Below are 22,576 nucleotides of genomic sequence, written 5' to 3' on the forward strand. Positions count from 1 at the left end.
GAGAGCCCGAGACCACACACACACACAGAACCCAAAACACTTTCTCACACTTCACAGTCGCCTTGCTAAACAACACATCCAAACAAACACTACTGAAACCAACAATGAAACGTTACCCAACAGGCCACATGCCTTTCTCATGTTTATCCTCCATGTGAAAGGCTAATGCAAAATCCTGTTACATCGCATTCATGATTTAGTGCCTGTGTCATTTCAAGTAGTGTCATATACCATTTGTTTCTTCCTTCCTTTGGGTACAGTCAACACAGTAACATAAATCTGATATTAGTGAATTACAGTAGATAGCAGACTTTTTTTCAAAGCAACTCTCTGGTGCTCTTTGGTAATTTTTGACCGAAAAATTTTACGAAAAAGTTTCAGTTTTTTAGAATTTTCCAGTTCATTGGAATGGTACAAACCTTGGTAAAAGCTCATTGGTTGCTGAGGCATTACTATGCTTCCTAAAGTCTTCTTATCGGTTGCATAGATAGATAGATAGATAGATAGATAGATAGATAGATAGATACCAATGTTTTCTGTGCTGTTGCTAAAACGTTGCTAGGGTGCTCTGAGTGGTTGCTTAAGTGTTTCGTGTGATTGAAAGACATTTGTGAGAGAGTTCTGGGAAAAATTTGCCTTGGAATAATTTGAACTAATCACTCTGATGTTACGCTGATAGGATTTCCAGTAAGGAGGGGACTGTGCACATCTACTGAGAAGTGTGACTCAAGTTTTCTTTTCACTTCTAACAAATCATTTTTAAGTGGAGGGGGTGTTAAAAGAAGCTAAGAGGAGATCTCAGGGTGTTAGACTGGAGATACTGTAGTTATTCAGGTTAAAGTATCCTACAGTGGGTGGAGTGGGTGATGGCAGATGAATGGTTTAATGGAATGTCCTCATGCATTCTCAAATCGTCAGGATATCGGATGAGATGCCTGAACACTGGAGACAGACGACAGGTTCATTTTTGTTCTTTGTGTTCAGTTCTTCAGGGATCCTGACCTATGTTTCTGTAGGAACCGGCTGGAACTGACTCTCCTCGTATTGAATAAACTCATGCGTAAAGAGAAACAAGCATGTGCATCATCACAGATTGCTTTAATTCAGCAGTGAGTAATGGATCTCCATCACGGTATTGTGCACACTTTATGAGTGAGTTCTTGCTTGCGTGACGTTTTTTGGCTTGTATGTGTGTTTATACAGGCTTTTACCATTTTATATCTGTCAGAGCTTTACAGATGTCAGTAAGCACTTAATAGTTTCTGCTTTACCTAACGGCAGTCTTATGACCTTGTGCTTTGACATTAATTAATATCATAAATCCATATAAAACCTGGCTGGCGCTGCAGAAACGGTAACAAGACCACATCAGAGCGAGTTAAGCCTTGGAAAATACATACTGAGAGAGACCATCTGAGCTTTCAGCTTTTCATTTCATGGCCTTGAGTCACTCCATCAAAACCCTCTCCACCCACTGACTCCCGTGACGGAAACCAACACACATTTCACAGACTTGCTGAAATCAGCTTTAGGGAGAAGGTGTAGGACGCTAAAATGTCTGCAGATCTAAGTCTGAGGCTAGACTTAATAAGCAATTGAATATTTCTAATTCTGTTTCTATTCTAAAACAGGTACAGTTCAGTAAAAACATTTTAACATGTTGACCTTTTACGCCAAGGTGCCATTCTAAAGGCACATTTTCATGATGTTTGCAACCAACATACAAAATCAGTGTGTAAGCGGACTTTTAGAGCAGAGCCTTAGTTATTAAACCTCTTGTGACAACTTGCCCCGTCTTGTCTGTGGGTAGTCGTGCGAAAGAGCGCGACCTCTCATGGCTGCTACAGGAACTGCAGGAGCGCTGCATTTAACAGCCAGATGGATACTATTGAAACTGAGACGAAAAGACTGGAGGAAGGGAAGACAGAAAGAGGTTGATCTTCCTGTATATATGTGTGTGTGAAGCCCTTTAGGTTTAAATTAAATTCGATCTCTTGAGAGCTTGTTGGTACACTGTGTTGCATCTTCAAACAAAACTCAAGAAGTTACACAACTCACCTGATCCAGCCCAATGAAAATGTTTTTTCTCTCTCTCTCTCTCTTTATCTGTATCATCTTGTCACGTGTTTTCCATCTATTTCGTTGTCGTCCCTCCATCTGGATTGTGTTTTATGGATGGTTAGCGTACTACTTCTACTAATAGAAGAACCGGAACATTCATTATTTGTTGCGTCATTGATTTCAGATTCAGTCATAAAAACAGAACAAACTGCGGTTGGTAGGAGCTATCTTGATGTCTAAATGGGCGGTAATTGGCCAGAATAAGTAGACCATGCTACTCAAATGTTCTCCGGGTTGTTTGGGACGGAAATGTCCATGTAATAAGTGTAGATTTATGAGACCCATTTAAATTTTTGTCCCATCATTGAATGATCCATGTATAAACCTTAAGAGAAACATACTGCTATCAACAAAATAAAAAATACGAATCCTCATGAATTCCAACCAATTACTTTTATTTATGCATTATTTCACTACCCCATTCCACTGAAACTAAAGAACATACAATCATTTAATTTTTTTTCTCCAATATTTATTCATTAGTCAAGACAGTGGAATTGTATACAACTGTATGAACACATGCACAGTTTTCACAGTATTGCATGATGTTGAAGTGTGTGGATGTACTCCATTAATGACATCAGCATTGAGTGATGTGAAATCACAATGTGATTCTTTCTATTATTTGAAACGGTTGTTGTTGGTGACCAATATTGATGTACGTCGCTACTTTAATACGTTGACTGAGAAGCAGCAATTATTTGAATCTCAGCATCATATACAGACATTGCTAATATGTAAAAAAAAAAATAATTTAAAGATACTAAAACTATTTATTATGAACTTGATACAAACACAGCTAAAACAGTTCTGAACATGTTCTGACAGTGCCCATCAGCATACAGGAGAAATATGAGTATGTGCTGTACAAAAACAGGTAATTTCAGGTGAGACTCTCTCCAGGTGTGTTTTATGAATGCAAACCAGTAATTTTTTTCACCTGCACACTACACAATAGAGCTTTGAAATATTTGTAGGTATATTCTTCTACATATTTTCATATCATATTTCAAAATCATCTCTCACACACTCTTATTCTCTTTTCTGTGCAATATACAAAAACTAAATTACATATAAAATTAAGTGCATTTAATTGAAACTTATTCACAATGAAAGTGTGCTGTAAACAGTCTCTGGACATCAGTTTGCAAAGAGGCAGGAAACTGTAAAAGCAATATGCAAGACTTCCGATTCATTAACTGCTCCAGGTAAATAACTGGAAGAATAAGAAAAAGCTGCAAATGGTAAAACTATTTGTGCAGCAAACTAGTCAGTTTATGATTACGATAATAAATTAAAATAATATGATAACAAATACCAGTTTGCAATATCAAGCAGCATAAAGGATTATTTTTGTACAGCTAAACTGAAACTGAAAGCCTCACAAATTCAAGTTACAAAATGCCGCACCCTTGTTACGTTAAAAAATAAGGTGGTTATGAATCTCAAAATATAAAATGCATTTGAAATACAGTGGATTCTGATGAAATCAGCTTTGACTTGGATCATCATGATCGACTGTAAAACATTTTTAGGTAATACTGGTCCAAAATGTAAAAACATGAATCTTATGAAAGAGAATCTGATATTCTTTCAGAAATATATTTCTGAATAAACAACATACAAACTGACCGTCATGCTGCAACAGTGTCACGTTTACTCATGCTGGTGTGTTATTGGTTTTACAAGCACACCAACTATTTACAAAGGCGAGACTTTCACCAGCACTTGGCCAGCGGAGCAAGAGGTGATTTCATTCGTCTGCTGGGGCTGAAGATATCCCTCGCTTCCGTCTCTAACCTCACGCCCGGCACCTTAAAGATGGACACAGCTGACAGAAAAGAAGAAGGGTTAGAGAATGAGGAATGAGAGGGGAGGAAAAAGACGTTTCTAAGATTGCATAATCTTTAGTCTGCGTTGAAAAGGTTGCCAGTTTTGACAGTAACTAAGAGGGATTTAACTTTGATCTTGTGTGTAACTGGACCGGATTAACCTTTGAAGGTGGAATTGCGTGCATTCCGCTCATATAGTGAAATTCTTCAGCACTTACTGTCCCTTAGATGCATTAACGGAGGTGGAAGTGTGTTGAAATATGGATGTAGCAATGCATCCTGGGCTGAAATCCTGTCCTTTGGATTCATCATCAGCATCTGCTGGGCCAGATCCTCCGTCTTATAAGGTAACTGAGCGAGTCTGAGCCAATGTACACACACACACACACATACAGAGAGCTATGGGTCAGACATCCATTAGAGGTGGGGGTGGAGGAAGGGAGATGAGGACCGCTATACAAAAACCCTTCTGTTCCCACTCGGAGCCAAAACGCACACACATACGTGCACAAGCATGCACACAAAAACTGGTCTTACCTTTTCCAGACATCTCGAAATTGCTGGGGCTTGCAAGGCAGGAACCACTCTACAGGAAAACAAAGAGACCTTTTTTAGTTAACAGACCACCAGAACAAACAGCACTGATCAGGTATCTTCACTCAGCGCACGTTAAGACAATGAGCCACGAGACAATCTATGAAAGCCTTCATTATTTACTATCCTTAATGTTGTTCCAAACTTGTATCTTCTGTGGAGCATGAAAAGAGATGTTTAGCAGAATGTTCACGCTGCTCTTTCGCACACAAAGACAGTGAGTGATGACTGGGGGCTGCCAAGCTTCAAAAAGGAGCATTATTAAAGTTGGCACGAGATGAAAATTTAATATCCATTCTGTAAATACATGTTATAGATCTTATTGTGAACTATACATTCACGCACCTGCCTCATTTTTTTTTAACTCATATAAATTGATCTTTCAGTGAAAACTAATAATTTAGTCTGCTTAAACCCCTGACTAATACAATGACAACATTAAAATGAAAATAAAAAACAAATAAAAGCTAAAACTATTAATAAATTCTAGTATAGTAATAATAGATATATATCATGAAATAAAGAGTATATATATTGTGGCGATGATATAAAGTGTTTCTTAAATTGTATTTGTCCTATTGTTTATAATTTGCATATTTGTTCTTATTTTTTGTTTAAAAAAACAAAAAGAACAATATTGTGATATATATTGTTATCATGAAATAAAATTAGGAATACTCGTATTGTGAAATGTCATATTACCCACCCCTATATAACTATACTTGTTCCTGTGGCTCAGTGGTAGAGCATTGCATTAGCAGCGCAAAAGGTTGTGGGTTTGATTCCCAGAGAACACATGATAGGTAAAAAGTTAGCCTAAAAAGCGTCTACTAAATGCATAAATGTAAATGTATATATAAAAAATACTAAAATAACTACTTTTTGTTTGAGACAGTGAGATAGAATTTCCATTTTTGAGTAATTTAAGTATTTTAAGAACTTTTTTAACATCCACAGAAAAATTCTAACCACTTTTAAGAACCCTATAAATGTAAAAATGGTTCTTGCTATAAAGATGGTTTGAAGAAGCTTTATTATGAGTGTCTGTGGTCACAGGCCACCCGGCCATTCTTGGCTGAAACCTGAGGCCACACTTACGCTTCAGCACACCTGGATATACCCGAGAGACCACAGCGGGTTCAGGTTCTCTCCAATACACAGTATGCACACATACATGGTAGCCCGGGGCTTGGGTAAACCCAGATTCATGGAGAAACACAGCAGACAAGGCCTGCCAGCAGTTTACCTACCACACACACCATCTCCATCAGTACCCACACACTCTAAATGAGGCATATTTCCCAAAGCCACCTCACATTTCTCATTTGTGCACCTGTGTAATGAGTTTGCACTTTATTTCCAGGACTGCAATGGAAAGACATCAACCCCCTTTCCTGCAGGAGTGTGTGAAGGTGTGTGTTTGTGTCTGACTCAAAGGTGTCAAGTCAACTCATGGCCAACACAACCGCTAACAGAACACCTATACACACAAAATGATTTATACTGGAAACACAGCTTCAGCACAACTCTGTGAATTTGCTCTAGCCATTTTCTGTTTGTATGACTGCATGTTATTAAAACGACAGGCCCTTGGCAACAAGTTTACACCTACACATCACCCAGCACTCACGCAGTGCATGCAGATGACGGTGTCTATGTGTAGTTCTAGTTCTAAATTTAGGGGTACTTTACTGAATGTTTCAAAATAACAAATAAATCTACTAAACTGTAAGAATTGAGCGTGTGGAGGAAAAGTTCACAAAAAATTACAATTCTGTCATCATTTACATATGACTTTCTTCCATGGAGCACAAAATTAGAAATTTAAATTGAAGAAACTTGATATTTTGGAGCATATAGGCCTTAGTTTTTGCAATACAAAAGCAAGCAATTTTCATGTGGATATGTGAGACTGCCAATTTTTTAGCTGCTATAGGTAAATAAACAACAAATAACATATAGACAAATAACAAAGTGCAGTAAACATTATATTGTTTATACAATAATAAATTAATATAATATGATAACAATTACCAGTTTGCAACATCAAGCAGCATAGGAAACTGTTTTTGTACAGCTAATATAACTGGATTCACCTGACACTGGAAGTCTTGCACATTAAAGTTACTAAAGTCTTTTTAACTTAAAAAAATAGCATATTATCGTATTGTACTGTACAATATGTTACAGATTATAATATATAAATGGCTGATATTCAAATTCTATACATTCTGTCCAAATAAATTATAATAAAACACACACACACACACACACACACACACACACACACACACACACACACACACACACACACACACACACACACACACCACTTTGAACAAAAAACAAATTGTTTAAATGCTACAATTGAATTTAGGTGTTGTTACTATCAATTTTGTTTACATTTAACAGTGTCATTAAATTAATAGTGTTTTTAAAGATTAACTTTATGTGAGCATTAGTGGCAAATGTAATCTAAATAAAAAAAATGACCAATGTCCAATATCCAATATCGATAAATAAAAACATCTATCAATATGGTACCAAGATATTGTTTATATTCCCAAAACTATGTTTCTTAAATGTGGTCTTAGCAAACTTCAAAGGGGGCCTCGGGATGACTTTGAAATTATTTAAAATAAGAACAATCATTAAAATATGCTAAACAAGAAAAAAAAAATCAAGATACTCTTTACTTTAAATTACCCTCCAAATTATAATTTTTTTCCTCTTTGAAGAACCAGGATTCCCACACCCTCATTTTAAAAGTATGATTTCGAGACCTTTAAATTAAAAAATGAATTAAACTCCATTAGCATTTTTACAATTAATTTAAATTTTTAAAAATCCTAATACTTCTCGAGTAAATCACGAACAACAGTAAAAGTCATGAATGTTGTTGTTGACAATGAGATGTCTTGAGATGTCAGTTTTTTGGCATAAAAACTGCCCGTATGATTTGCAGCTATATTTAAAATCTTTAGAGACCATATGGGATGAGTCATTCTAGAATTAATTGCTTTGATGAATTGCATAATGCATCTGAATTTGGCAAGTTTAAATATATGCATGTGTGAATGAGATTTGAGTGCTATGATTTAGGGGATGATTATCAATGAATAACAACATAATTCAAAACATTTTCTGTTCCACAGAAGGAAGTCATACAGGTTTGGAACCACATGAGAGTGAGTAAATGATGACAGAATTACATTTTTGGGTGTACTAGCCCTTTAAGGACATATTTCTTCTTGATCTGAGCCCTAAAATTACTTTCATTGCTGCAACATAATTTAGTCAAGTTTATTCAATCATATTAAAACATTTATTTGACTTAAATTAATTTAGATGTTAACATTAAGTACAGTTTTATGTAACTAACACTTGCATTTAATGTATTAGACAAATCTGTGTTGAGGCAGGAAATCACCTCTCATAGCGGACACATCTGTGAGATTACAGTACAGAGACAGATGAAAGAAGGATTTTGCACACACCTGGTTTATAGTTCGGTAGATCACTGACACCTGGCCAGCCCTCCTCAGTCGGGACCCCGAGGACCTCAGACAGACAGAAGAGGACAGATGAATAACGGGAGGAGAGGAGGATAAATAAATGGATAGTAGAGACATTTCACACAATTCTAGTACATTCTCACAAAAAGACTCACTGTCCAAATCTTCAGCAGCTGCTCAAAGACATCAGCTACTCCAGGAAACGCTGGTGACCCCTGTAGCATCTCAATAAAAATGCAGCCGGCTCCCCTAAACATCAACATATATACATATATGTCAGTCCAGGGTTGCAGTTCTGCTTTTACCGGTGGTGGGAAATAGTTGATTTTCATTTCAGATACAAAATACCATTTTAATATGCAATAGATTATCAAAATTAAACAACACAAAGAACATTACTTTTTTCAAGAAAATTATGTAAAGAATTTCATTTGCATATCTTATGTGGGAAAACATGAATCCAAAAGTTCTGTAGACAAATATGTAAATGTTTATCATGTGTGAATTTATTACAATACACAAACTTGTACATAAGTACATATACAGGGCTGCACATTCAAAATTTGGTTTTTCATTGTATTTGACCCATGTAACCTTGTTTCTTAATAAATAATGTTAGATAAAGACAAATAAACAGTCAGTAATAAACTTAAGAAAAAATTAACAAATTACTAGCAATAGCACAAATAAATACAATAAAACTAAGATTTCAATGAAATAAACAGTGCTTTATTTTTTTCAGGTACATGTGTCTAATAGTATTATTCAGGTACGAAATAAAACATTGTATAAATTTAAAACAGAATCCTTATTAAAGCTAAACAAGTTATTTAGTCAAGAGCAGATGTGAGCAGAGTGATTTAAACATTTTTTTTATCTTTAATTAACATTAATGCTTCAGACAGCAGCAAGTATATTAAACTGCTGTCACTTTAAGAACAAATGCATGCATCAGACACACATCAGATTTTCTCCCAACTGTTTACGTTCATTTAATTCTTTTCATTCTAACTCAGTTAAGACTCTGCTTACGAGGATTCTCGCCAAAATGGGCATTTTCATTTAATTTTGTGTGCATTTGTTTATTCAAGAACTTCAGTAATGGCGCGCTGTCTGAGATGTGGCTCTCTGCGTGTGCACGCACAGAAAACAGTGCTGAATTTAGCACAGAATCTTTCGCGTCCTCTCGTACTTGAACAGTTTAAAATTATTTGAATGCTTAAACTAGCAAGACTTAAAAACACGTGCATATGATACACTTTCGTGACGAGTCAAAAATAAAGAATTAGGGGGAAATTATCAAAGAGTGGGGGGACACTGGGGGGAAATTCGCCGGTTGCTCTTACTCTTATGAACATTTCTAGAAACAGGAATGTCTATGTGTGTGTGTGTACAGGGACTCACCAGATGTCCAGGGCTGTGGAGTAATCAGTGGAGCCCATGAGAACATCAGGTGGCCGGTACCATAAAGTCACAACCTCGGAAGAGTATGTTTGGCACGGTATGGACTTAGATCGGGCCAGACCTGAAGGAATAAGAGACCCATCATAGTTTAGAACGTATGACAGAGCATATTATAAGCATGTCAGGGTTTGCATACGTGAAACCTACCAAAATCAGCTAATTTGAGTTCCCCCAAATAACTGATGAGCAAATTTTGAGGTTTGAGGTCTCGATGCAGAATTCTTCTGCTGTGAATGTAAGACAATCCTCGCAGCAACTGAAACATGAAGAGCTGAAGAAACATACTGAGCGTGAGAAAGCCGGCTCATTCTTTCTGACCTTTGTTTATGTTTTACGCATTCATGTGTTTGTTTACCCTGATGTTGTACGAGTGAAGTCCACCAGGATGCTGAATCATGTATTGAGCCAAATCTGTTTGCTGAGAGGGAAAAAGATGTAAAATATGACTGACAGATAGACAAAATTAACAAAATAATCTTTGGAAGGTGACTGCCAGCGTCTTAGACTCACCACATACTCAAAGACAAAGGTGAGAGACTCTCGCGTGTGGATGATGTCGTGAAGCAAGACTATGTTGGCATGTTTAAGGCCCTTTAGCAAGGAGGCTGGGAATAATCACAAGTAAAAACAGACATACAGGATCAACAAGTCACATATCTAGTCTTGATCACCAAGGTTGCATTTTTTTTCCCATCAGAAATACATTAAGAACAGTAAATTGTGAAATACTATTATAATTTCACATGACTGTTTTCTGTTTTTATTAATACAGTTTAAAATGCGATTTATTTTTCAGTGGCCATTACTTCAGTCGTCAGTGTCACATGATCCTTCAGAAATTATTCTAATATGCTGATTTTGTGCTCAAGATTTTTTTTATTATTATTATGAATACTGAAAACAGTGATACATGATTTTCAAGGTTCAAAATAACAGCATTTATTTGAAATAGAAGTCTTTTGTAAAATTATAAATGTCTTTACTGTCATTTTTGGTCAATTTAGTGTGTCCTTGCTGAATAAAAGTATTAATTTCTTAATAAAAAAAAAAATCGAACATATAATTTTTTTTAAATATGAACATAAATAGGTAAACATGTATTAATGCACAACTCCACTATTCACATTTCAATCACATATATATAATGGATACTTCGTGAATATATGCTTTATTGTTATTCTAGATTGTGTACAACACACACACGTCATAGCCCACGTCCCTTTGCGTGTGTATAAGCACTTTTGTATCTCGGCTGTGTGTGTTGTGTTGTTGCAGTACCTTCTCTAATAGCTGTGAATGGAATTCCTTCCTCAGTTTTCATGTGAATCACCTTTAAAGCCACAAGATGACCATTTATCCTGTCAGAAACACAGAAAAAAACTCTGCATAATCCACAAACATGCATCTGCAAACAGTTTACCTGACCTCTACTTTCTGGAGAATAACCACCATCACAAGCTCTCCCTTTTAAAGACCTTATGAAATCAAAATGGGAATTTTTACTATTAGCTATAAGGTTATTTATAATGTATTCTAAAAAGTTGGCAAATTAAACAAAAGGCTTTAATTTGTAAAAAATGTAAAAAAGTTTATATTTCATTTTTTGTCTAATTAAATGCAAAGAGAATGTGCCCTTGATCTAATAATACCCGTCTATGTCTAGCAATAGCATGTAACAAATCATAGTTCATGGCTGTAAATTAGTCTATTGGCTATTTAAAACTAAGGGGTGAGCCCCTGAATGTCCCAACACAACTTCTTGTTTCAGTAGGAAATACTGTGACACTAAAAAGAAATCTGCAATTTTATGGGGTCTTTAAAAGCTTCTCATCTTGTCATCTGCTGGTGTTTAGTAGTAGCTAAGTTCATGATGCCATTTATGGATCCAAATTCCACCCACTGTGGTGTTTAACTCTATTCCAAAACCTTCTTTAAGTGAGGTAACATTGTTCCTTTAACCGCATAAATAAGCAAAAATGTTACTAAATTTAAAGCTCTCTATTCTTAAACAGCTGCAAAGAGATATATGGGGGCTGTTTCTTATTACAAAATATTGGTTGTTGTACAACATCAATCTGCTTATCAGTGTAAGCCTCAGGTGGGTATCCATATGTTGTAGGTTGACCTTATAAAATGAATCCATGTAAAACAAGCTGAAGTCACAGGGTGGTGTATCTGAATAATGTGCTTGCAAACTGAATACTGCCATAAAACATTCATCTGCCTCAGTGAATACATTTCCCCCTATTGGCAACATCTGATTTCTGTGTATTACACAGTTTTGAATGTGTGTCTATGAGTGTCTACTAACCTGCTAATTCCTTTGTACACTGAGGCATATGTGCCCTCTCCAAGTTTTTCAAGATTCAGATAAGATGTTGCATTCCCAAACTGCAGGCCAGTTTTCTGTGAATGAAATGCACACGCTTAAAATAAAAAAAAACTTTTAAATAAATGACAGGAAGCTTTTATAGACCTCCTTGGTATAGCTGCCATACATTTTAAACTAAAAACAACTGAACCAATAAATTAGTAAAAGAAAAAACAAACAAACAAACAAACAAACAAAACCTGTGTGAAAGATTTCTGTGTAAATACACTTCTGATACATTACAAATTTGGGAAAGTCAGCTTTTCGTATTGCAGCCTTCATATCATTCTATGCAAACTATAAAAAATAGCAAATATAACACTTTTAAAGTAAAGGAAAGAAAGAAAAAAAGATTGCTGTCTCAAAGTGAGACAGCTGAGAAAATACAGCACAAAAGTACTGAACCCTGTAAAGTCTGACATATAAAATAATAATCAGAAAAAAACCTTTTTTTTAAAGGAACAGTTTATCATACCTTTAGACAAAATATTAAAGAAAATGGAAAAAATGTTTGCATATGTGTTTTATGTTTTATATCATATTTGATAGTTCAGGTTTTTGGATCATATTACATTGTGATGTCTTTAGAATAAGGTACTCATACTTGAGGAAGAAAAGAGTTTTATTCCGAGGCCCAAACTGAGCAAAAATATGCCATATATAGTCCAGATGCATATGGCCAAAAGGAAAGATGAAATTCTGATAGCTTGTAATCTTTATAATAGTATAACAGACTACTTCTACAGACACAAAATACATCTAAATATCAATTTTCAGTCGACATCTCCTAATAATACTTGGTGAGATGAAATTTAACTGCATTATGATTTTATGATTAAAGCTCTGTAGTTTTTATTGCGGGGTGCAAAGCATATAATGCAAAGCATTACAGTGATATGGATTCTCAAGTAAACCTAAGTTGCTTCAGTCCATTAAATGTTCATCTTGAAATATAAATAACAGTATAACATGTATTTTTATACTTTATAAAACTCAGCAAAAAAAGTGTATCATAAAGGTGGACAATTTTATAATTATACTAAAAGGACTTTTATTTGCTAAAAAGTCTAAACTATCAATAGGATGAGAGAAGGCTTATAGGGTTAAAATTACTTTTAACATAAAAACAATGTGACATTATTACAGTTTATAATAAGGCATGTAAATTTGTAATGTGTTACTGTATTCCTCAACATTGTGCACTGTTTGTTTATTTCTTTGAATCCGTGAAGAAGCTTAAATCCCTTGTTGTGTTTTGTTGTATATCTCACCCACTGGAACTCTTGCTGGAAGCTCTTTCCTCCCATAGGATCGCTGTTACTGCGGCCCCTCTGAACTCTGAGCCGTCGCACCTGCAGCGTGTGAAACCAGTGCGGCTGTGGTTTCTCCACCCCGTCCAGCTCTCCCAGCTGAAAGCAGAGACAAAGAGAGAGCAACACATGGGGATAGCTTGATCTATATCAGATACAGCATGAGATGTTATTACACCTCGTCTTACTGTATCCATCACACCTGTCTGTGTGCGTACAAGTGTGAACAGTTTCCTCAATTTCATGCCTATGTGGCTTCAGTGGCTATGTGGTTTTTATTTATACCAGCTCTGAAGCTCTGAATCCTAAAGTGCTTTACATGCTGAATATATGTAGATATACTACTGTTATAATGCAGTTAAATGTGTTTCAAAAAATTAATTATTTATAAATTTACAGAAGTTTTCTCTTTCAAATAAATGCTGTTATTTGAACTTTTTATTCATCAGTGAATCCTAAAATTGTATATCACAGTTTCCACAAAAAATATTAAGCAGCAGAAATGATTTTCAAATGTAATAATAAGAAATGTTTCTTGATCACCAAATCAGCATATTATAACAATTTCTTAAGGATCATGTGACAATGAAGACTGGAGTAATTGCTGCTGTAAATTCACCTAGGGAATAAATGAAAATATATTAAAATAGAAATCAGTTATTTCATTTTGTAATAATATTTCACAATATTACTGTTTTACTATATCTTTGATCAAATCAATTCAGCTTTTATTGCTTAATTTTCCATCTTTTTATGGTAAAAAGGACTCATAACATTAAATTCAGACTGAAGATGCACATTCATATAGAGTACAATATGATCTATTTTGTGTGTAGCTGTACTTTCTATAAAAGCAGTCAGATTATGTGTTAACAAAGAAAGAAAGAAAGAATGGGCCTACAGTTATTGATTCTACTATCAAACCATAAATTAATGTAAGAGTGCCTTCAAAAATCAATGTCATTTAGTTTAATTTGTTTAATTGTAATGACATTTTGGCAGGAACTATAGTTACCTTGTTTTATTTTTGTAAGGATAACAACAGCACATAAAGCTGTACAGCCAATGATGCCAGAATATCCTGACACAGAAGTCTATTTTAGCATTAATGTTCCCTATTTCTCTCTCCTTGCCTATATTCTATTCATCCAAGTGATTTCATCGCACACAGGGACAGCTGACATTTTCAGAATGGACTTCATGGTTCACTGTACAGAATGTACTGTAACCGGACAATTATATCTTTAGATCATTTGGAATTAAAATGGCTTCCCTTCAATCAAATACATTACTTTCGACTCTCAATATTTTCTTGAAAGTGACACAAGAACACTAAAATAGTTGGAAACGCTAAAATAGTTTAACCATTTACCTTACAGTAAATCAGAGACCATTATGATACAACATTCAAAACCAGACCTATTTTTCAATGACATTACAAAGTTAGTGACATTTTTATGAGACATTCTTCTATAATTTTACAAATTTCAATGTTATCGTTATTCAAAAAGACATAATCATATAGCCCTGTTTGATGTCAAACACACACTCTCTCTCTCTCTCTCTCTCTCTCTCACACACACACACACACACATGCACACAAACCCATCTGACCTCAGCAACTGGGAGGGAGGACACACTCCAAGTTTTTGATGGTTTTTCTTCCATTTTCATTGCTTCTTTTAACTCTTCCACTCTCAAGTCAAACATTTCCTCTTTTTCTTCCCTTCTGACTTCATTTGTTTTATCTCCACAACACCAACAACATCTCCTCCAGCTCACAGATGCCCAAACCCGCATTCTCCACAGGAAATCCTCCATCTCCAAATCTTCTCCTCTCTCACTCACTCTGACATCTCTGATTAAGCTGTACAACTCATATGACTTGCATGGGAAAGTGTGTGTGTGTGTTGTGTGTGTGTGTGTGTGTGTGTCTGCAGGCCTGGTCTTATGACTCCATCTCCAATCCATGAAAGCCAAACACAAACAGCCATGTTATATTTGCTAAGGGGAACAAATGCATCCATTCAACCGCAGGAGAGAAAAGCAGGATGGGACGGACAGTGAGAAATAGTGATTGTGAGACAGAAATAAGAGAAGAGAGAATAAGAGAACAAGAGAGAGAATCTTTTAATTAAAAATTTAACCCAAAAGTTGGGTTAGTCCATATCTGAACCAAAGTTGGGTTGAAACAACCCAACATTTTTTAGTGTGTGTGATGCAAAGCTGAATTTCCAGCATCATTACTCCAGTCACCAGTGTCACATGATCCTTCAGAAATCATTCTAATTCCAAATTGTAGGCTACTGGGGTTGCTGGAGTGTAATTGTAAAGAGAAAGAGCATGATGGATGTTTTCTCTGTTCTTTATTGTCTTTGGCTATCTGGACTCTGTTTCCAGATGGGACATGCTGGAGTGAGCCATGAATAGGACACCAGTTACTGACAGGAGGACAGAATGTTGTGTGCTGCTGTGCTGCCACTCTCCCTAAGAAAATACTAGTTTACTATTTACTGAATTCTGTGCAGTAATATTGCATATGCATTGTTGTCACGTTCTTCAAAATAAAAATAGTTATTGTGCAACATTTGGGACAGGGTGTATTTGCTCTGTTGTATAAATAATATTTCGGCAAATATAGTGGGTTATCTGGGTATTCTGTGCATAAAAAATTATGTTCATACTGCGTACATACTATACACTGCAGAACAAGTAAGAACAGAACGGCAGTATACCATTCCAAATACAGCCTCTCTTTCATTTCCCCAGTAGAGGGCAGTGCTGATTTTTTTCTCAGCTTGTTATTTTGTCTTTCCTATCTCTCCCTCTTTTTCTCCCCCATTAGGGGGTAGTGCTATATTTCTCTCTTCCACCTCCAGCTGTCATCTGTCCTTTCTCTGTGGGTGGAGGGATGTTTGTTTGTGCTCATAATATGTTGTGTAATGTCATGTCAAATGTTCTTACCTCCTCATAGCCCAGATGTCTTTGTTTTAATCCTGTAAAACATAAGAGAGCAGTTTAGATGGACCTCAACACTTTAAATGTCCAGACACACAGTGTGTTCCCTGCAGTACACTTAATGTGTAAGAAATGGGTTAACTATTTGTAATGGTTTTATAAAGATATTTAAAGACGTTTTTAAAGGGAAAAAAGCACACACACACACACTCTCTCTCTCTTACATGTACGTAAGTGTATTAAATATAATTATATATTATAATCTTATTAAATAATTATAAATTATAATTTGTACTTAATGTATTTATATAATATTTGATTTATTTAGCAACTATATATATATTAAATATTATTGCATATAATCTAAATTAAATACATAAATATTATATATTTAATTATATTAAACACATTTACATGCATTACTTTCATTCAATACATCTGATAAATAAAATATAGCATTCACTGTAGTACCCTTCATGTGTGATAAATGGATTTTGGTGTGTTTGTAATGGTTTTATAATGATATTTATAAGAACTTTTTATAGGAACAGCACTTGGTTGCAGTGAAAAATGAAAGCAATCCTTCTAATATTATGTCAGATGAGAAAGAGAGCGAAAGAGAGAGAGAGAGAGAGAGAGAGAGAGAGAGAGAGAGAGAGAGCCTTATCAAGTCATATATCATACAAAGTCAACAGTATAAATAAAGATTTAATTACATTTTAATTATTAATGTAAAAAAATACATATATAAATAGTTAAAAACACAAATATATTTAAATATAAAAATGTAAAAACATGTATGTACACAAGTGCACTGTATCAAATGATTAATGCTAGTTCATAGTATTTAAAGACTGGGTCCTATAACATAAGTATTTAAATAACAATATAAATATAATGCATAATATTATAATATCATATATTTAATTATATTGAATACACACTTTCCTTTAAAGGTGGGGTAAGCAATTTTTCAAAAGCGCTTTAGAAAACTGATTCAGGCCGACTAGCAAAACAAACTTGTAGCCAATCAGCAGTAAGGGGCGTGTCTACTCATGATGTGGAGGAGAGAGCGTTTAGTGCACAGGATGGACATTAGCTGAGCCGAGCAACAGAAAAATAGAGATGGCGGATAAAAAACTAAAGAGGAAAACGTCTGCGGAACAAAAGAAGGCTTAAGGCAAGAGGCAGATCTCGTGTAAATATTGGATCAGCTTTCCAGCACTGAAGAGAACTCAAGGAGCAGAAGGCCTGTGATCGGACGCCGAGGTTGCTTTGTTTCTTCTCAATAGGTGAGTAACACTGTGTCTGCGCCACAACAGCTACAGTCTGTCACACCGCTCGCGTCCGTTGTAGACACGGTGTAACATTGGTTTTGCTATGTTTCACAGATCTAATCGTTGCCTGAGTTGCGTATGTATGTGTGGGGCGGAGCTATCAAAATAGGGGAGAGACCCTTTTGGGGTAGAGGCGTGTTTGTTTTGGTGATTTCAAATGTCAACATTGGCTACCAGAAATCACTTACCCCACCTTTAATACATTTAATAAATGAAAAAGCTTTTATTTTATATAACAAGCAGGAAGAACACATAATACTTCGGAATTCTCTGTATGTAACTGTGTGTGTGTTTGTGTGTGTGTGTGGTTTGATAAAGCAGGTACAAGGTGAGTCACGCTCCGTGTTTAAGCTCCTGACAGGAGAGGCGAACAGGAGCAGGTGGTTGTGTACAGGGGGTCTGAGATTTACCCTTCACCTTCATTTAAATTTCAGCAGCAAGTTCAACACTAAACGGGATCAGAGAGAGAGGAACGGGTAAAGAGAGGAAGAGAAAGACCCCATGATCACAGTTCAGCTGATGGGTGCACCGTAAAATAGCACTCAGCTTTTAAAACGTTCATTTCGGTGATGTATATTTGAAAAGTGTCTCTAAGAGGCAGAGTACATCTGCTATAATGCGTGATTAGATATGTTCTGACAGTCAGTCACAATGAAATGAACTCTGTTTAGGCAAAAGATACAGGGGATATAAAAATATTCTCCAGGAAGACAGTTCTGCCCTAAAACTGTCCAGTACCTTTTACAATGTCAAATACTATAGAGAACTTCTCTGTTAAGAAGAAAGTTTTTAAAAATATATTTTTTTAAAAAACTCACATGATTGTGATATAGGAAGGATTTCATTAAAGGCTCCCTTTATAGTTGACTGCATTAATGTTGTTATAACTACATACCATTAGATGACTGAATTAAAAGGCCCTGTGAGTTGACCCAGAAGACTGTATGTCTCTGTTGGATCGTTTGAGATCTAATTTACTAAAATCTCTTTTAGGCACGGCTGCAGGTGTCACTCTGAGGAGCTCTGCTGCCATCAGATTAGTGTCGTCCTTGACAGGGAAGAAAGGTCATCATCCAGCAATGACCAGTCTCCATTAACCAAAAACTGCCATGAAACTCATTCTAGGAGGTTTTAGGGAGTCCATTTCACATCAAACATCTATTCAAAAATGTATTTATTAGAAATACATGCCAAGGGGAAGCATTAAATATTATTTCTAATATTTAAAGGAATAGTTCAATAGTTAGTAAATTGCTGAAAATTTACTAACCCTCAAGCCATCCAAAATGTAGATGAGTTTGTTTCTTCATCAGAAAAGAGAAATGTAGCATTACATCACTTGTTCACCAGTGGATCCTCTGCAGTGAATGGGTGCCGTCAGAATGAGAGTCCAAACAGCTGATTAAAACATCACAATAATCTACATGTAATCCACACAACTCCAGTCCATCAATTAACATCTTGTGAAGTGAAAAGATGCGTGTTTGTGAGAAACAAATCCATCATTAGGGCATTTAAACATTAAACCTCTGCTTCTGGCTAAAATAAGAGTTCATAATCCATAATAACGCTTCCTCCAGTGAAAAAGTCCATCCCCTGTTCTCCTCTTAGTTCAGAATCCACCAACATATTGAACCATTTTGGACTGTTTTTTTTTTTTTTTTTAACTGTAAACTGTTTTTGATCTGTATATATTTCTCTCCTGATTTCACTGGAAAAGGTAATATTATGGATAGAGGACTCATAATTTAACTTGAATCAATGGTTTGAAGTTAAATGTGTTAATAACGGATTTGTTCATTACAAACACACAGCTTTTCACTTCATTGGAGTCATGATGATTACGTGTGATGAATATTGTGATGTTTTTATCAGCTGTTTGAACTCTCATTCTGACGGCACCCATACACTCCAGTGGATCCACTGGTGAGCAAGTGATGTATTCCTAAATTTCTCGAAACCTGTTTTGATGAAGAAAAAAACTAATTTACATCTTGGATGGCCTGATGGTGAGTAACTTTTCAGCGAATTTTAATTTTGGGGTGAAAATGAAATGCAAACTCAGGCCCAAATGTTATTGAGAAGTATGCTGTATATTATAAAATGTCAATCACAGAGGTTACTCAGTGGAGAGTATATTTTGTTCACTCTTGTGTGTCGACCAATGATCTCTGCTGTCTCTGTGTGTTTCATTTTTTCCCTTCTCTCTGTCGATCTACACAGATATTTATGAGTCAGGGTAAGGCAGGGCTAAGAGAGCTCATAACTCATGCTCAGATGCATCACGGCTTCCTGCTCTCTGTTTTTATCCTCTCATCCATCTCTACACCCTTTCTGTCTCTGCACGAGTATCTTTCCTTATTCCATCAACTTTGTTCTCTCCTTCATCACCACTTGTCATCCTTTGCTTACTGTTCTGCATTCTGTTGCCAACTCTCCATGTTTTCCCTCCTTTACTGTCTCTCATTGCTGATCAGTATTCTGTGAGCAGTGTGTACAGCAGTAAGTGCTGTTTAGTATGTTGCCAGCCACCCATCACTCACATATCAGACAAGTGCAGTGATTGGTTGGATGAAGGCCATGAAACTCAGATAAATCATGTCAGGTAAATGAGTCAAGTTAAAGACCTTAGTAAATATCTGTCAGCTTAAATATCCAATATCAGCTGATAACTATATATAATAAATAGCAACCATGTACATTTTTTGTGTGCATTCAAAACTGACTTTCACTAATGCCTGCTTTTTTCACACATAACACACTGAGTTTTCTTCGCTCTCAGGCCTCCTGCCTCTCAAGAGGTGGACACAGATGCTGTTAAAGGCTGTTTTCCTCTTACCTACAGGAACCTGCCCTTCCCTCCTCCATCAAACAAAACCAGGGATAAAATCTTTGCTGTATTTTGTATCCACAGGTCAAGCAGAATCCTCTATATTCTGCTACAAGGATACATGGGCTATTTGTCTTCCAACGCACATCAACAATGACATGTGCTCAGCCACAATGAGTTGGCTTCCTCTGCTATGGTTTAGTTACATACCATGTTGAAAAAACATCTTAATGCAGCCTTAAGAAGATAATATGTATGTCTGTTTCGGTTCTTCTACCAGTGTTATTTTAATAATATATATATATACTTCTACAGTTTTTTAAAATCATTTTAATTAGCTTTTATTTTCTTTTTTTTCTCATAGTGTTTTTTTTTTTTAATATTACTATTTATTTAAGGTTAAGTTTAAGTTATTTTTTAGTATTTAGTTATTAACTTATTTCAGTTAGTTACCTAGTTTTTTTATATATATATTTTATATATTTATATTGTATTTTATTTTAGCCATTACCAAAATGTTTTTAATAGTTTTAATTAATGATAACTGGGAGTTAACTGGGAGACCAGATAAACCAGCTTTAACTAGCTCAGACGGCCTTAGATCGGTTTAAACTTGTTTTTGTTTTGTTTGTTTTTTCCCCCAGGAGGGTATGGTCTCTTTAGAAATTTAAATAGATGTCAGGAGCTGTTTCAGGGACAGTCAAACCAACAAATTTGAGACAGGTTGGTTTATTGTCTGATACAAGAAATGCAAATGAGCACAAATACAAATAATATTATCTAATAATTATGTGAGGCACAAACGAGAATGCAAATGTAGCCATTATATGCAGCTCAGAGTACATACATGAATCAAGTAATTTACAGGTTGAGAGATGCTGGGGATGAAAAAGATTGTTGGTTTATCTCTTTAATTATGTACTATTCCTACTTCCCACGTGATGAGACAGTAACACACGTTATTAAGGACAGATTGTCCTACTGATTGTATATTCTTAGATACAGCTGAAATGTACTTACCGAGACGCTGGAAAGCCTCAGAAGCTGCATGCCGGAGGTTCTGCATGCTGTCTGCTTCTTCTGAGGGATCTCGATGGAACTAGTGTTGTTATGACAGGAGGCTCTCACTGTGACCTGGACATTTTGAATGTGGTACCGGACATCATCGCTGCCCCTTTATCCAGCATGTCCTTCTCCTGCTTCAGACAGACAGCACCCACACTGACACAAGTTCCCTTCTCTGTCCTCTTACGATTACTCTGAGATCTCCTCCTGTCTCTCTGTACCACTCTCTCTCTCTTTCTGTTGCTCTCTTGCCTCCTGCAGCTGCTTGTGAGGTCACAGGCCAATCAGAATTCTTCTGGAAACTACCATCCAATTGGCTGAAAAATAAAGAGAGGCAAGAAATTGCTGGTTTGTTTTGAAAGGCTGGTGCATCTAAAACACCCAGAGGGTGTAAGTGTGTGTGTGTGTCTCAGTATGAGTATGTAAGAAAAAGAGCTGAGAAGGAGCAGTAGAGATATAATATTTTGAAATCAAATGTTAGCTTGAAATTCCACTCATCCCCCCCAAACAACACACACACACACAGAGGAAACAATGAATGAATGAATGAATTTATAAATAAATAAGCGGTTTCTGATTGCCACAGCAAAATACATGTACAAATATAGGCCTACTATAAACTGCTTTATTGTTTATATCGGCGCAAAGTGTAAACTTATCGCCCAGTGATATATTTAAAGTTGGATTTATAGTATATTTGACTTTATTCGCATATAAAGCAAATCTCGTCTGCGTGATTTGATCAACATTAAACAAAAAATCGTACTACTGTATATTATACATGTAGGCCTATATCCTGTATTAACTATTAGGATATTTAAGGGAATTATCATGATCGCAGAATAAATCCCGATAGGTTGGAATACTAATTTTAATAATTTTACTTGTAATTTAGCTTACTGCGTTCGCTAAGAAAAATATTCAACATAGACAATAATTACTTTATCGACACGACAACTGCAGGAGCAACAATAGTCCATTTATTATTATTATTATTATTATTATTATTATTATTATTAATCTGCAATCCAATTTACAGTTTCTATCGACTAGTAAGCTAATATATTTAGCTTACCAGCTCAACATTTCAAGCAACAAACTCATCTCTCCTCTTCTACCGAGTAGAAAAAGCGAAAGCGTAAATACGCTTTGTTTGTCCCTCCTGCTTCTCCGTCCGTT

General features: G+C 35.7%; 1 protein-coding gene across 3 annotated transcripts; it reads right to left on the minus strand.

The window, feature by feature from the left end:
• Nucleotides 1–2,571: 2,571 nt before the first annotated feature.
• LOC109088998 (cyclin-dependent kinase 15) lies at nucleotides 2,572–22,566 on the minus strand. Of its 3 annotated transcripts, XM_042757828.1 has the most exons (15): nucleotides 22,473–22,566; nucleotides 21,353–21,714; nucleotides 16,172–16,203; nucleotides 13,169–13,306; nucleotides 11,838–11,932; nucleotides 10,805–10,884; nucleotides 10,037–10,131; nucleotides 9,882–9,944; nucleotides 9,674–9,797; nucleotides 9,467–9,587; nucleotides 8,218–8,311; nucleotides 8,045–8,108; nucleotides 4,491–4,539; nucleotides 4,172–4,314; nucleotides 2,572–3,952 (listed from the first exon to the last, which is right to left on the minus strand). In XM_042757828.1, exons 2-15 carry the CDS (start codon nucleotides 21,396–21,398, stop codon nucleotides 3,840–3,842), a joined length of 1,257 nt encoding a protein of 418 aa, XP_042613762.1. In that variant the 5' UTR covers nucleotides 21,399–21,714; nucleotides 22,473–22,566; the 3' UTR covers nucleotides 2,572–3,839. The 3 variants fall into 3 exon arrangements, with proteins under 3 accessions (XP_042613762.1, XP_042613763.1, XP_042613761.1); XM_042757829.1 differs by lacking the exon at nucleotides 22,473–22,566 and having other exon boundaries at nucleotides 21,353–21,903; XM_042757827.1 differs by lacking the exons at nucleotides 16,172–16,203; nucleotides 21,353–21,714; nucleotides 22,473–22,566 and adding an exon at nucleotides 14,822–16,159.
• Nucleotides 22,567–22,576: the final 10 nt, after the last annotated feature.

This window comes from Cyprinus carpio, chromosome A6 (assembly GCF_018340385.1).
Source record: "Cyprinus carpio isolate SPL01 chromosome A6, ASM1834038v1, whole genome shotgun sequence".
Classification (NCBI taxonomy): domain Eukaryota; kingdom Metazoa; phylum Chordata; class Actinopteri; order Cypriniformes; family Cyprinidae; genus Cyprinus; species Cyprinus carpio.

Bases quoted from the DNA above. Each gene is read 5' to 3' on its own strand.
- LOC109088998 (XM_042757827.1), bottom strand. From the start codon at position 15,178: ATGGATTGGAGATGGAGTCATAAGACCAGGCCTGCAGACACACACACA. The intron at 13,307-14,821 runs GTCAGATGGGTT...CTCTGCTTTCAG, and splicing joins CCTCCCTCCCAGTTGCTGAG to CTGGGAGAGCTGGACGGGGT. The intron at 9,945-10,036 runs GTGAGTCTAAGA...TTTCCCTCTCAG, and splicing joins CCTTTGTCTTTGAGTATGTG to CAAACAGATTTGGCTCAATA.